This window comes from Trichoderma gamsii (genome assembly GCF_001481775.2).
Source record: "Trichoderma gamsii strain T6085 chromosome Unknown Scaffold_17.2, whole genome shotgun sequence".
Taxonomy (NCBI): Eukaryota; Fungi; Ascomycota; class Sordariomycetes; order Hypocreales; family Hypocreaceae; genus Trichoderma; species Trichoderma gamsii.
Genome location: NW_020171354.1, coordinates 15836 through 29253, shown reverse-complemented (window position 1 = coordinate 29253; position 13418 = coordinate 15836). Strand labels below are relative to the sequence as shown.

The window sequence follows — 13418 nt, the reverse complement described above, 5'->3', positions numbered from 1 at the left end:
CCAGCTATTCAATTTCTTTTATGTTGTTTCTATCAATATTCATGAAGCTCCAGCTGTTATTGAGTCCCCTGCTCTGCCAATACGTCACCGAACATGGCGTAGCCACAGGCTCTAATAGGCAGTTGTACTAAATACGGAATTCCACCCTAGCTGGGTGCAGCAACTTGCATCACTTAACATCGCCTACCAACGGCTCCTTGGCGCATCTAAGAAACACCACATTCTGAAAAAGAAAAAGAAAACCAGTTTCAACATTCTATAACTTGAATTGAGCGACTCCCGTTTATAAATCAAGACAAAAACAATGCGCGATCGGCCGGCGGCGGCGGCAAACAGAGTGACGAAGCGGTCGCGAAATGGACCCCGTCGAGCGAACGCGAAAACGAAATCCGTCGCGTCGACGTCCGCGAAACGATCTCGAAATGATAATAATGAACCAGATATCACCATATCTCCAGATGGCAGCATTGCATTAGGATTAGACGACGCCACCAAAAATTCGGCCCAGACTGACTCGTCCAAGCCATCACGGCGGCGGTACAGAGTGTCACGAGATCGCAATAATACAAATAGCTCCTCAGCATCTACCTCTGGAGGTACCAACGGCAAAAAATCTTCAAAGTTTCAAGACTCAGACGACGACGATGGTGATATCCAGCAGGAACTTGCCGAAGCTCATCAGAAATACTCAATCCTGGAAAAGAGGTTCCATGATCTTCACGAGATAGCTGCAAAAAAGGCCGAGGAGAATTTCGAGCTCCTGAAGGCCAAGACCAGCGAGAATACGAGAGGTGAGGCGCTATGTTACCACTAGCACAGACACTCATAGTTTTATATTGATCACTAATATGATGTGGCTATTAGTGGCCGATGAATTCATAGCAGAGCTCAAGGAAGAGATAGCTGAGCTCACCAAGCAAAGTCTGCAAATGGAGCAGTTACAGGCAGATGTAAGCGCCAAAATGGCCAACATAGAGGCTATACAGACCGAGCTAGCAGAGGCGGATCAACGTCTAGCCCAAGCAAAAGCCGAAAACAAGGCTCTCTACTTAAAACTAGCAGCGAATCGGACAGGTCCCGGAGAGAACAAACCAGTTGCACAAACCAAGGAGGAGCTGTATGCTGATTTGACAGGCCTTATCGTCAGGAATGTGCGCCGCGTTGATAAAGAAGACGTTTTTGACTGCATCCAAACTGGCCGGAACGGGAGTAAGTCAAGAGCATTGGAGAACTAGGATTCAATTCGATGCTAACCATCCAATAGCTCTCCATTTCAAGCTTGCCCTGGAAGATCTGGAGGCCGCCGACAGCTATGAAGATGTACAATTTGCCTATCGACCGCAGCTGGACGAGTCCCGCGATGGAGATTTGATAGACGTACTGCCTGACTATCTAACAGAAGAGATCACATTCCCTCGACACCAAGCGTCCAAGTTTTATGCTAGAGTAATAAAATCACTAATGGAGCGTGTAGACTAAAATTGTATAGCGGAAATAGAAATGCTAGCAATAAACTCACCTCTATCATGGCAATTAGTATTTCTCGGCAGAACCCATAATATGCGCCGGAGCTTTAACAGAAGCACAGTATAGAGTAGCAACTAACGAGCTACTAACTACTAAGCTGTCTGAGGGCCATGCAGCTTGTACTTCTACCTCCGACTAGAGGCAAAGGCATCGGAGGTACTCAGAAACAGAGTCGCTGCAGCCAAGATTGCGCTAAAGGCTGGGTACCTGAAACCGACTGATAGGCTAGAAACCCGTACTTTCAAGTACTGCTACTCCGGATTACTAGGAGCAAATGCTTGGTAAAAGCCGAGGCAGGGCGCGCTTCATGTTTTACTAAGATCAAGTGTCGCTCACCAGCTTCCAGATCCCACGTTTGATGAGAGCGTAGCGGACTTGTCGATACGTACTCCTTGCCGATTCGCCCTGTGCTCTAGCTACCTAGGTAGGTAGGCGTAATATTTCAAGCATCGCATCAGCCACGAGCAGTAACGCAACAAACCGGATCCGGCCTCCGCCCAGGCGCCGACTACTCAACCAAGGCCACACAGAACATGCCCGCGCTCGTCTTGCTTGTTTGATCCCGCTGTCTAAGCATAACGCAAGCGTAGTCCTTTCTGCGGCCTCATATCGGTAACACGGCTCTGTTCTGGCGACGGATGAGCTTCGATGCTCAGTTCCCATCTATTTGTGTAGCTGAAGCTTGATATCGACATCGTACCGGGGAGGAGGTTGTTCGCCTCCTCCTTCCATCGCCCCTCTCTGATTCTTGTGCCGAGCGCCAACTCCCGAATCCTTGCCTTCTCGAATCCTGTTGTGTCAACGACCATCGCCAATCAACCCGCACCATGGACGTCGAAATATCTGCCGGCGACGAGGCGGCGCCAGCGAGTCCGCAGCAATCGCAACCGCAACCGCCATCCAGGTCATCTCCGATGTCTGGTGGTGCCATGAACGCGGCGGCCGCCGGAGCAGCAGCCGGAGCAGCAGCCGCAGCAGCAGCAGCCGCCGGCGGCATGAGCTTCAGGAGGTATGGAGACCGCCATGCGATGATACCACTGCTGGAGCGCAGATGTCTAATGCACCTGATTCTTATAGGCAACGAGCGTCACGAGCATGCGAGGTATGTGGTGTCTTGCAGGGCGCATAATCTAATAATCCTCACGCCTCGACTTGCCGAGGCATTCAGCGGCGGGTCCGCTGACTGACCACTCGCACTCGTTGATTCCAATCTACATCCAATGTAATGTAATCGTGCTAACCACTAGTGTATCGTCTTTTGACTTGATAGACATGTCACGCCCGAAAGGTATGTGCTCGACGTCTGCCGCAGAGCATGCGCTCTTCTTCGCCGGTTCCCTGGCGGGCTAACCTGGTCGCCGTGTTCAGGTTCGATGCGACGCAGCCAGTCTTGGTGTGCCCTGCACCAACTGCGTTGCTTTTCAGATCGAATGTCGGATTCCCCAGCCGAAGCGCAAGAAGACCCAGACCGCTGGGGGCCAAGCAAGCAAAGATTCCGACAGGTGAGCGTTGCTGTCGTCAAGCTTCCCTTGGACTTATCCATATCTCATCATGCTAACCATCATGCGTCTGTTTTCTCAGTGACCGTGGCGAGAATACCGATGAGCAGGCACGACAGACGCCTCTCAGCAGCACTGCCACGTCTTATTCCCCAAGGCCTTCAGCTCCTACCGTATCGCATACTGCGGATGGAACACCGCCTACGTCTCTCACAGAAGCTCAAGCCCGTAAAGAAGAGGTCGATAATGGCACATATTTGAACATAGTCATGAAACCCAAGTTCACACGAGCTCCCATCACCGACGCAGGCCGTGTCGCATACCTCGGCGAATCATCAAATCTCACTCTCCTTGTGCACGACCGCCAGGGTTCTGCGGACGTGGTTCACTATCCGCTACCTGAGAATGTCAGAGGCTCGCGAGCCAGGCTGACAGAGCTCGATAATGTCGAGATTGACATTCTTCACCAGCGCGGGGCCTTTCTACTACCTCCGCGGTCGTTGTGTGATGAGCTGATTGACGCTTATTTTCAATGGGTTCACCCTATTGTCCCCGTCATCAACCGTACTCGTTTTATGAGGCAATATCGAGACCCCAAAAACCCGCCTTCACTTCTCCTCCTGCAGGCCGTTCTCCTAGCTGGTTCTCGAGTTTGCCAAAACGCACAGCTCATGGACGCAAATGGCTCGACAACCCCGGCTGCCCTGACTTTCTATAAACGCGCCAAGGCCCTTTATGACGCCAATTACGAAGACGATCGCGTCACTATCGTCCAGTCCCTCCTTCTCATGGGGTGGTACTGGGAGGGGCCTGAGGATGTCACCAAAAACGTCTTTTACTGGAGCCGCGTTGCCACCATTGTTGCTCAAGGGTCGGGCATGCATCGATCTGTTGAGCGGTCTCAGCTGAGCAAATCTGATAAGCGGCTCTGGAAGCGCATTTGGTGGACGCTTTTCACTCGCGATCGATCCGTCGCTGTTGCTCTTGGCCGTCCTGTCCACATCAATCTTGACGATTCTGACGTTGAGATGTTGACTGAGGATGACTTCATTGAGGATGAGTCTGACCGGGGTAGCGAGTTCCCACCAGATCCGATCCATGTGCAGTTCTTCCTGCAGTACGTCAAACTCTGCGAGATTATGGGGCTTGTCTTATCACAGCAGTATTCGGTGGCCTCCAAAGGAAGGCAGCGAAATGCTATCGACCTGACTCACAGCGATATGGCCCTGGCCGATTGGCTTCAGAATTGCCCCAAGATCGTCTATTGGGAAATGCCTCGCCATCATTTCTGGTCTGCCCTTCTTCACTCCAACTACTATACAACTTTGTGTCTCTTGCACCGAGCACATATGCCACCAAGCGGCTCACCTCGATTTCCCAATGATACCCCATATCCATCAAGAAATATTGCTTTCCAGGCCGCAGCCATGATTACCTCGATAGTTGAGAATTTGGCGGCACATAATCAGCTTCGCTACTGTCCTGCCTTCATTGTGTATAGCCTATTCTCTGCCCTCATCATGCACGTTTATCAAATGCGCTCTCCTGTACCATCTATACAACAGGTGACTCAGGATAGGATGCGCAGCTGTATGCAGGCTATGAAGGAAGTTTCGCGTGTCTGGCTTGTGGGAAAGATGGTATATACTCTTTTTGAATCCATCATTGGTAATAAGAATCTGGAAGAGCGGTTACAAAAAGCAGGAGGCAAGCGGCATCGGAAGATACAGCAAAGCATGGCCCAGCTTGAGCAGATGAACAGGCAAGACGCATCTAAGCGAAAATACGATGATATGGCCATCGACTTCATGAGCAATACGCCAACGCCACAAGAGTCGTACGAAAGATCTAGGCCGCAAACCCCTAGTGCGGCCAAGGCTGAGAACACCGGCAACGTCAATCAACGATCCTCCGCAGCATCTCCAAATGTTCGTCAAACTGGGGCAGACACATTCATGGGCGGCACAAATTCGCGGCCCCAGACAAGGCCCGCGACACCATTCAACCCTTCGTTTTCTGTCCCAGCAACTCCCCCAGACTTATACTTGGTCACCCGCAACTCACCAAATCTATCACAATCTCTATGGGAGAACTTCCAGCCTGACCAACTATTCCCCGAAAGTTCAAGTATGCCAGCATTCCCCAACCTCTCGCCTCCTCAAACACACCAAGGTCTGGATCAGAGTGCGATGAATCAAGTGCCGGGGGCTGGCATGGGGGTGGGCATACAGGCCAATCAGTATAGAGGCTCTGCCCCAGCGGGCAGTATCATGCAGATGTCTGGATTCCAGGGACAGTCTAATTTGTGGCAAGCTGGCTTCGATGGTGGACTTCAAGATGGCCAGAGTCCTGATAGCTGGGGCACAAGCTCTGCGCAAGGACAGCCCGCGCCAGCAACTCTAAACGTTGAAGATTGGTAAGCTCACGTAGCCAGAATGCCCAAGTATCAGTTATTTTGCTTGCTAATCAATGCATTATAGGTTCCAATTCTTTGGTATTAATGGAGATATGAGCAACGTCAATTTAGACATGTCATTGGGCTGAGAGAAGCGACCCACAGAGGGGGTGACTCTGGCCGTCAAAAGTGTTTTGCTTTTGGACGTAATGGTAGGAAAGCCACGGTCTCATATCGATGCCAGTGGGTAGAGCATACGTTGAATTCTTCATCGATGTTAAGAGAATGTCTGATTTATGAAGTGGGGTTTTTGAGGGGGGTTTTGGCGTGAAACCAAAGCCTGGCTATTAGCATGTATTTGTTCCTCAAGCGCTATATGTATGTAATAACAACAAGACTTAGCTTAGCTGATGCGTTCTCTTACGATGTGCCTCGGACTATATTGGTGAAGTCCTGATAGGCACTTGTATTAATAACAAACGTGTTCTGTCATATACATATATATATCCTGAACGTACCGCCAGGGCGCTATTTCACTGTCTATTTAACATCAGAAGTACTGTAAGGGTTACTTTGAGCAAACGAAGGGTTATTTCGTGACGTATACGCTCGCCGGCGTAAAAACATTACGCCAACAACTAAAAGCAAAATATAACGAGCAAGTAAAAAGGAAGTATTACTTCTTGCAATGTAATATAAGGCGCTGCTGCTTGCATGGGCCTCGTGCGAGGCTCAGTCTTGGGGCTCAACAAATGTCTCGTCAATCTCTGCGAGCACATCATTTGCTAGAATGTTGTTAGGCCCACCCTGTCGTTGCTGAAGCACTTCTATCATGTATTGATCAGTTGAGTGTTTCAGAAAGTCATCAGTCCTGATTCCCCGGAAATGAGCTGGGTCAACCGGTCTTTTAGAGCCATCACGGCCATGCTGTCGCATATATTCTCGCACAGGAGCCATAGCAGCATCGCGGCATGCCTCTTTGATATCACTTCCCGACATGCCGGCGGTGAGTTTAGACACATGATCCAACTCGAAATGCTCGGCATCCACCTTGGCATCTTTCAGGATAAGCTGTAGGATTCGGCGTCTTTGCTCCAATGCAGGTAACGTAATGGGAAATTTTTTGGGCATTCGTCGGAGAATTGCTTCATCAATGTCGTGTATGCGGTTGGTGGCGCCAAGCACAACTATCTGCGCTGGTATACCAGAGGAGTTGCTTGATGTCAGTCCATCCCACAACGTCATGAATCTTTGAGTTTGTCAATATGCCTTCTGGTTATTCTCAACGCATCAACGCAACGCCATCGCAAAGCTGGGTAAGCACTTACTCGGCTTTCACCATGCCGCTGGCCTCATGTTCGCCACTTCTCCGTGTGCCCAAAACGGCATCAATCTCATCAATGAATACGATGGCTGGTTGCATTTTGCGAGCCAAGGAGAAAACGGCTCTGACTATTTTGTTGGAATCGCCATACCACTTCTCCGTGAGTGTTGATATATGCAGGTTGATAAATGATGCGCCGCTCTCCTTGGCAAGAGCTTTGGCCAGCATCGTCTTGCCGCAGCCAGGCGGTCCATATAGCAAAACACCAGACGGTGCAGACAGTAACGAAGCGGCATGCTGGTAGAGATGGGGCATTGTCAATGGATAGATGACAGATTCTTTCAGTTCCTCAATGATCATATCCAGACCGCCAATATCTATTTGAGTTGTCACACGTACAATTAGCGGGGTTTATTTTTTCAGCATCTCGCGTATCCGGTCCTCACCATCAAAGCCGACATGAATATCGTCCGGCGCCACCATTTCCAGTGCTATTAGATTTTCGTATTCGTTGAGGACTAGTTCTTCAACTCGCGCGCTTCCACGAGCGCCATCAGCCCCATTGTCTCCGATGCCATCGATATGTCGCCTTCGACTTAAGCGATCAAGATGAGCTTTGGCCTGGCGCTTCGCCTGCTCGTGCTTTTCTTTATCAGGATCGACTAGGTTGCTCAAGATGGGATTCAGAAACGTGCGAGCAACGTAGAGACCAGCTGTCATCTGGAGCATTTTGTCAGCGCAGTGGCAACAAACAGAAAAAATGATTCTTACCATGCCAGCGAAAAGGACAATGTCTAGGGCGACATCCCCTAATTTTCGACGCTCACCCATTCCGAATATCCAGCGCAGCCACGAGGCCGTGCGGTTGTTGGGCATTGAGAAAGGCTGATGGATAGAGTATGGAAGTTCAAAAGGGAAGTACCTCGGACCGACTACACCTAAGTCGCGTTCATATGATGTAATTGGCCTGGCGTCCAGAACAGGCTTAGGCTTAGTCAACAGCGAGTTTCTCAGTGCCGCCGGTGGTGGCAAGTGCTACTGGACGTATTACAGCACGGAATATAACTGAAGCTTGACAATCCAGGTATGGCTTTTCATTTGAGTTTAATTTGTATGGTTCATCCATGTAGAAAAGATTAAGTATTGGTTTATATATATTGATATTTTACAGTTATCTATATAATGGATATTAAACTATATGGCATAAAAGCAGTAGGGGCTGAAACAACGCCTTTTTAAAAACACACAAATGACACTATTCAGTCAATGTGAACCACTGATATGTTTCGGCCCATCTGGATCTCCTTCGAATAGAGTGCCGAAACTCATCAAAGACCATGGCTCTGAAGAAGAGTGAAGAATGACCAGCCAAGCAGCCACCACGTTGACCAAGTAATGGAGCATGTACGCATGGGAAACGCCATAGATTGCAGCACAAAGCGCCGTACCAAAAAGGAGCCCGCTGGTAATATGGCGTAGACCACTTGTGATTTGGGGAACCATTTTCCCCGTTGTCAAGTTCTCTACCAATAATATGAAAGGCATTATTGACAGCACATTGTGATGCGAAGAGAATGGCGTGAGCCAGTGGACGGCGAGGTTGCGAACCCAGACCGCTAGAATAGGCAAATTGATCGGGAGAACCCACATCATTAGCAGAAGAATAGAGTGAGAATAGTGGTAATAGTTGGAGTTGGCGGTTGAAGGTGTGACGACATATATGCGAAGAGCGCGAACAACGGTGAGAATCTGTACAAGACAAGCGACCAAGTATGCAAATTGATACGGTATGAAAGTCGAAACTAAGAATAATAGAATTACGGTCGATATTACCCGTCGCCGTGGGGTTGATGGCGCAAACACTGGTGATGGGCTTGGGGCCTGGCTGCTGTTGATTGCCGGCAGCACTGAAAACACAGCGTACGCGACGCCAAGGATTCTCGTCAATGCCAGAAGAATATAATGGAGAACAGTACAGACCCCGATGCATACGACGCCAATGAGTGGTACAAGGTATATGAAGAAGGGGTCGTCTGTACCAACAAGGAGGTCGTGTCCGTGGAAGCCGATGTTCGAAGAGAAGTTTGAATTGGCCTGATTGCTATCCACAAGCGTGGCGAGAAAAGCTGTCACTCCTCTGGGGGAAATAGAAAGCAAAGTTAGAGAAGAAAGCAAAAGCGGAATCGACTGCCGCATAGACAGGTCCAGGCTTTCAGAAAAGGAAATAAACGTGCCACACGTATTATAAACACTGAATTGCTTCCGAAGCACCAGCGTGACGATGAGCAACGGAAAGGCCGCAAAGACAGTACGATATCTCATATATAGCTTTCCGAGGCTACCCAGCACATCCACATAGAGATCAATCTCTAAAGGACCACCACAAATGGGGTCAGACCAGATGTCAAAAGCAAGGCCGTCGCCACTCGATAAAGTTAACGAAGGGGGCATGTAAGGAGCCACCCCATGGAAGCTGATTCCAGTTACTTGAGCGTTGACGAAATATTTTGACTCATAAGGTTTTTGAATATGTTGGCGGATTAGCGGCGCAAACAACTGCTGCTTTCCGCTACATTGTTGGCTGATTTTCATATTAAAGGCCATTAAACTTGACTTGAGAGCTGGTATATCAATGGCCGTGACAACAGGGCGAATAGGTGAGAGCCGAAAAGAGAGACCAAATGTGAGAAGACGGATAAGGCTTATATCCTCCCTCTTCTGAAAAGATGAGAGGTCACTGAACTCCGCAGTGACAAAGCCATTGCTAACTTCTGTAGCCCTGTCGATAACAACGACAAACTGGTGATCAGAGAGGTATTCAGCATCGTATTGTAGATATGAAAAGGGATATATCGGGGTTTGTTCGTCCAGGTAGAAGGGTGCCTCTATATCCGTTGCTGAAGCCGGAAGAAGGACCGTGTCAGATGCAGCATCCTTACATGCTAGCTTTGTTGGCGTTGTACCATTTCTCGATACATCTATGGTGGACGAGAATATTGAGTTAACACCCGTAGACTGAAAAGGGTAAACGCTGCACAAGAGGACCTGCAGCTGACTATTGTCTGCAGGTGTATTCAGTTGGACATCTGTCAGTAACGTAAAGCGCTTGGGTTCGAGTGATCCGTGAGGCGGTACCGGAAGAAGGTAAGCCATCGGTCTGGTCTCAGAACCCAGTTGCGAAAGAACCAATCGATCACCTGTTGGCACTACTGTACTAGACGAGCCATCCAAGGTGAGGAGCGTTGTGGGTTCCTTTAAAGACAGAGTCTTCTCGGCAATCGTCTCCAAACCAGTTAAGAGCTTCTTTTTAAAGACTCTCATCCTTTGCGCTCGGGGTTTCGTTTGAGAGGCTCGATGCACGTCAATGACACCATATAAAGTCTGGGCCAGGACTTTTCGGAATTGGTCACACCAGAGAATGGCTTGATGATCCATACTTGTCCACACCGTCGGAATGCCTGACGTAAAAACAGTAAATCCATGGGTTTCAGGCACAAGTGACTCAATGCTAGCATAATCAGACGGCACAACAGTATCCAAATTCCCACCAGCAATAGATACCAGCGTTACGTGCCATAGCGGATTATTGCTGGCCCATTTTTGTGTATATGCACGCCGCCAATAGTCGTTTATTTCGTCGTAAATCTGAACAATTCGACCGTCGAAGGTAACTGGGGGGCGTGCATGCGGCGCTGACATTGTAATTATAGTATTGATCGAATTCTCCTGATAATTTGGTTGAACCAGCATTGCTCTTGCAACAACGCCTCCCATTGAATGTCCCAGGATAAGTACGGACGTAGGATCCGGGAGATGCGAATCGCGAGAAGCTCTCTGCGGCTCAGAATATAGTGACAGTATATATCGAACAGCCTCATTGAGATATTCAGCTTGATCAAGAAGAGTTTGGCCGTGGAATGCTGTTATATCCTCGTTGAAATCAACGGTGAAAAAATCGAGGCTCCGTATGCCGGATTCCAACTGGCTGTGATCATGCTGGAGATAGTCATGGAAATAATTGGCAGCCTCTGCGGCAATTGGTCGGACTTGCTTGTAACTTCCAGCATTGCCTGGGATGAAGAGGACGGGAATTCCGCGCAGCTTTTACGCACAATGTCAGCCTGGACACGTCCATTTCTCGAGTAGGGGGTATGGAACCAACTTGACCGCTATCGATTCCCTGTTCGCGATAGAGATATAGAGAGTATTTGCTTGCGAACCGGGTGTGTTCGGTATCGAACTCGGAAAAGTGAATGTAGGAAGGCCGCATGTATGACATTCGGCATCCTTTCGGCTCAATTTGGCGAGTAGTGAGGGACCGAAAGATGGCGACCAAGAGACCAACGCCAGCTGTAGCAACAAAAAAGGACAGGACAGACATGAACCAGAGGCTGCGATTGCGCGCCCCCAAGCTCGCCAGGGGAGGCTTCTTGGACGTGGTCATACTGTGCGACGAGGTAGGGAGCGATAGTGGTGAAAAGGATGCGACTGCTGCATGGCTGGAAGGGTGCTGGTGGCCATTCGCCTTGGTCGAATAGAGGCCGTTCGGTTGCCTGTCCTGGGTCGAGGATTGACGGGGTATTAAGCCATTGAGGCGGTGTTCTAGCTCGGCATCTGGATTTTGCAGCTCGAGGGAGGATTTACCACCGACATCAATCGACGGTGAGCGCCTCTTCATGGGAAAGAGCGAAGAGGGACCTTTGACGAGGCCGAAGCTATGGGAGGCTGTATTTTGCTGCGCCGGAACAAGGTGATAAATACTTCGGGAAATTGTAGACGAAATTAAAACAGTAAGTCACGGCCGAATGCGACCCATTCCGTCATCATCTGGTCCAATTAGAGCGAGCAGTGTGCAGCGCAGAGCACCAAGTGGATAAAATCGCGGGAAAAGCAGCTAGGCTTGGAGAGAGTTTCGCGTCATTTAGAAAAGATAACTGCTGCACTAGCAATTTAGAGCCTACCTAGTCAGCCTTTGCTTATGTCTGGCCGTCTATGTACTTCATTCTCCTCAATCTCCTCGCGATCAGGGTAAGTATTGTCCATCATCATTATAGAGACTTTAATAAGGAATTTTTTTTCTCGCTGTAATTTGTTCCAGCAACCCTATGCTGACATTAAATGATACTAATATGCATAATTGTTTATTTTAACCAAACTTGAGTTGACGTTTCAATTAGGTTTAACTAATTGCTATGGCATAGCTCTGCACCCAAGTCCTGACCCGGTGCTTAAGCTGCGGAGCGCTCCCTCAAATTAAACCACCAGACCGTCAAGAAAAAACACCGGATAGCCAGCACCTACCTTCAACTCCAACTCGCGCATGATACCGAGTACTACGATAAAGTCGCCGCACACGAAATATATATGACGAACTAGCGTGAGTTTCCACTGCGCCAATGCCTATTTGTATAGAGTGCCGATATCCTGTCAAAACTCTATGGACTCAGTATTCCGGGGCCGATGACAAGTCGAATGGGCACTTGATTCGTCTTACAGTCTGTCGAAAATGTGGCAATTTCTGCGATAAATACGTGGAGCATGACTTTGTCGTGCTCTTCATTGATCTAGTTCTCATCAAACCTCAGGTACTATAACTTCAGCCAATGATGATGGCGGCACATCTCACATTTGGCCTAGGTATATCGCCATCTACTACACAATACTCTAATGCGAGATGGCGATCGCTTCGACGTACGTCAGCTATGCACCCTTCTTAATCGCCGCTTCACCGCTAATATTTCGAGCAGCCTTCTATCATTCGCCTAGGAGTTCTACTGCTCCTATTCGATGTCTACTTGACATGGGCGCGTATAGAGAAACAAACCATCCCTTCGCCAACTCCTGGAGAGAGTAAATTAGGGCCACTCGCTGAACAGCCGATTGTGATTCAGTACATGTTCTTTCGTAGGCACTTCCCCTCCCTGTTACTTCTTCGTTGCCTAACCTTTGCAATATAGTGATCCTCTGTGCTTTGTCGACTTTCGCTTTCCATCTAAGCATTCGCTTCCTCACTTCATCCGTCTTCTCGCCGCTTAACATGACGAAGCTAATGCCACGATATTCTCGACCGAATTCGGTTTCAACAGCCTTACTCGTTTCTTCCTCGACCAAATTGTTTCCAATCTTAATGGTCATCTGGGAATACGACGTGCCCGCTGCTGCCAGATCCCTTGGCTGGGCTGTCGTGGCAAATAACGTTGAAGCTCTCCGCATTCTCCTTGATTGCAAATACTATGTTGCCTGCTTCTTAGCGATTGCCGGCGCATCTGTACGATGGGCTGTGGGCCAATTAATACTAATCTCGGCTGGACTTGGTGATGTAGATTCCATCGGTGATAGCAGCGTGGCTGCAGATGGCAAAGCTCTTTGGGCCCTTGTAAAGTACGTCAGGGACTGGGCCGGGCGTTTAGTCGTAGGATAGTGCGATTTTGACAACCAAAGTTTCCAATATGCATTAACAGCGCCGTTATTGCCTATACCATGTTATTATTACACTGCGATGCCGTAAACATATCAACCCCTTCACAAAATCTAACATACACATGACCCAGGCCAGTCTGAAGCCATGCCGATATCTCTATACCCTATCGATCACTGATGGCTTGAAGGCAAGAAGACGAACACCCAGAAAGAAGCCTGGTACAATATAAGATGCCACGAATGAAATAGAACC

The 13418-nt window shown here is 48.9% G+C and overlaps 4 protein-coding genes across 4 annotated transcripts; 2 read left to right on the top strand and 2 right to left on the bottom strand.

The window, feature by feature from the left end:
• Positions 1-2354: 2354 nt before the first annotated feature.
• On the top strand, positions 2355-5570 carry TGAM01_v205420 (cutinase transcription factor 1 alpha; the record flags this gene model as incomplete). Its single annotated transcript, XM_018810692.1, has 6 exons — positions 2355-2536; positions 2605-2629; positions 2798-2815; positions 2896-3029; positions 3109-5442; positions 5507-5570. 6 exons carry the CDS (start codon positions 2355-2357, stop codon positions 5568-5570), a joined length of 2757 nt encoding a protein of 918 aa, XP_018656102.1.
• Positions 5571-6153: 583 nt separating this feature from the next.
• Positions 6154-7621, bottom strand: TGAM01_v205419 (ATPase family AAA domain-containing protein 1; the record flags this gene model as incomplete). The annotated part of the gene is made up of 4 exons (XM_018810693.1): positions 6154-6670; positions 6750-7122; positions 7192-7465; positions 7517-7621. 4 exons carry the CDS (start codon positions 7619-7621, stop codon positions 6154-6156), a joined length of 1269 nt encoding a protein of 422 aa, XP_018656103.1.
• Positions 7622-8008: 387 nt separating this feature from the next.
• On the bottom strand, positions 8009-11423 carry TGAM01_v205418 (hypothetical protein; the record flags this gene model as incomplete). Its single annotated transcript, XM_018810694.1, has 2 exons — positions 8009-10846; positions 10908-11423. The coding sequence occupies 2 exons, from the start codon at positions 11421-11423 to the stop codon at positions 8009-8011; spliced, it is 3354 nt and encodes a 1117-aa protein (XP_018656104.1).
• Positions 11424-11737: 314 nt separating this feature from the next.
• TGAM01_v205417 (hypothetical protein) lies at positions 11738-13166 on the top strand (the record flags this gene model as incomplete). The annotated part of the gene is made up of 5 exons (XM_024549638.1): positions 11738-11773; positions 12193-12330; positions 12383-12436; positions 12490-12649; positions 12703-13166. The coding sequence occupies 5 exons, from the start codon at positions 11738-11740 to the stop codon at positions 13164-13166; spliced, it is 852 nt and encodes a 283-aa protein (XP_024405587.1).
• Positions 13167-13418: the final 252 nt, after the last annotated feature.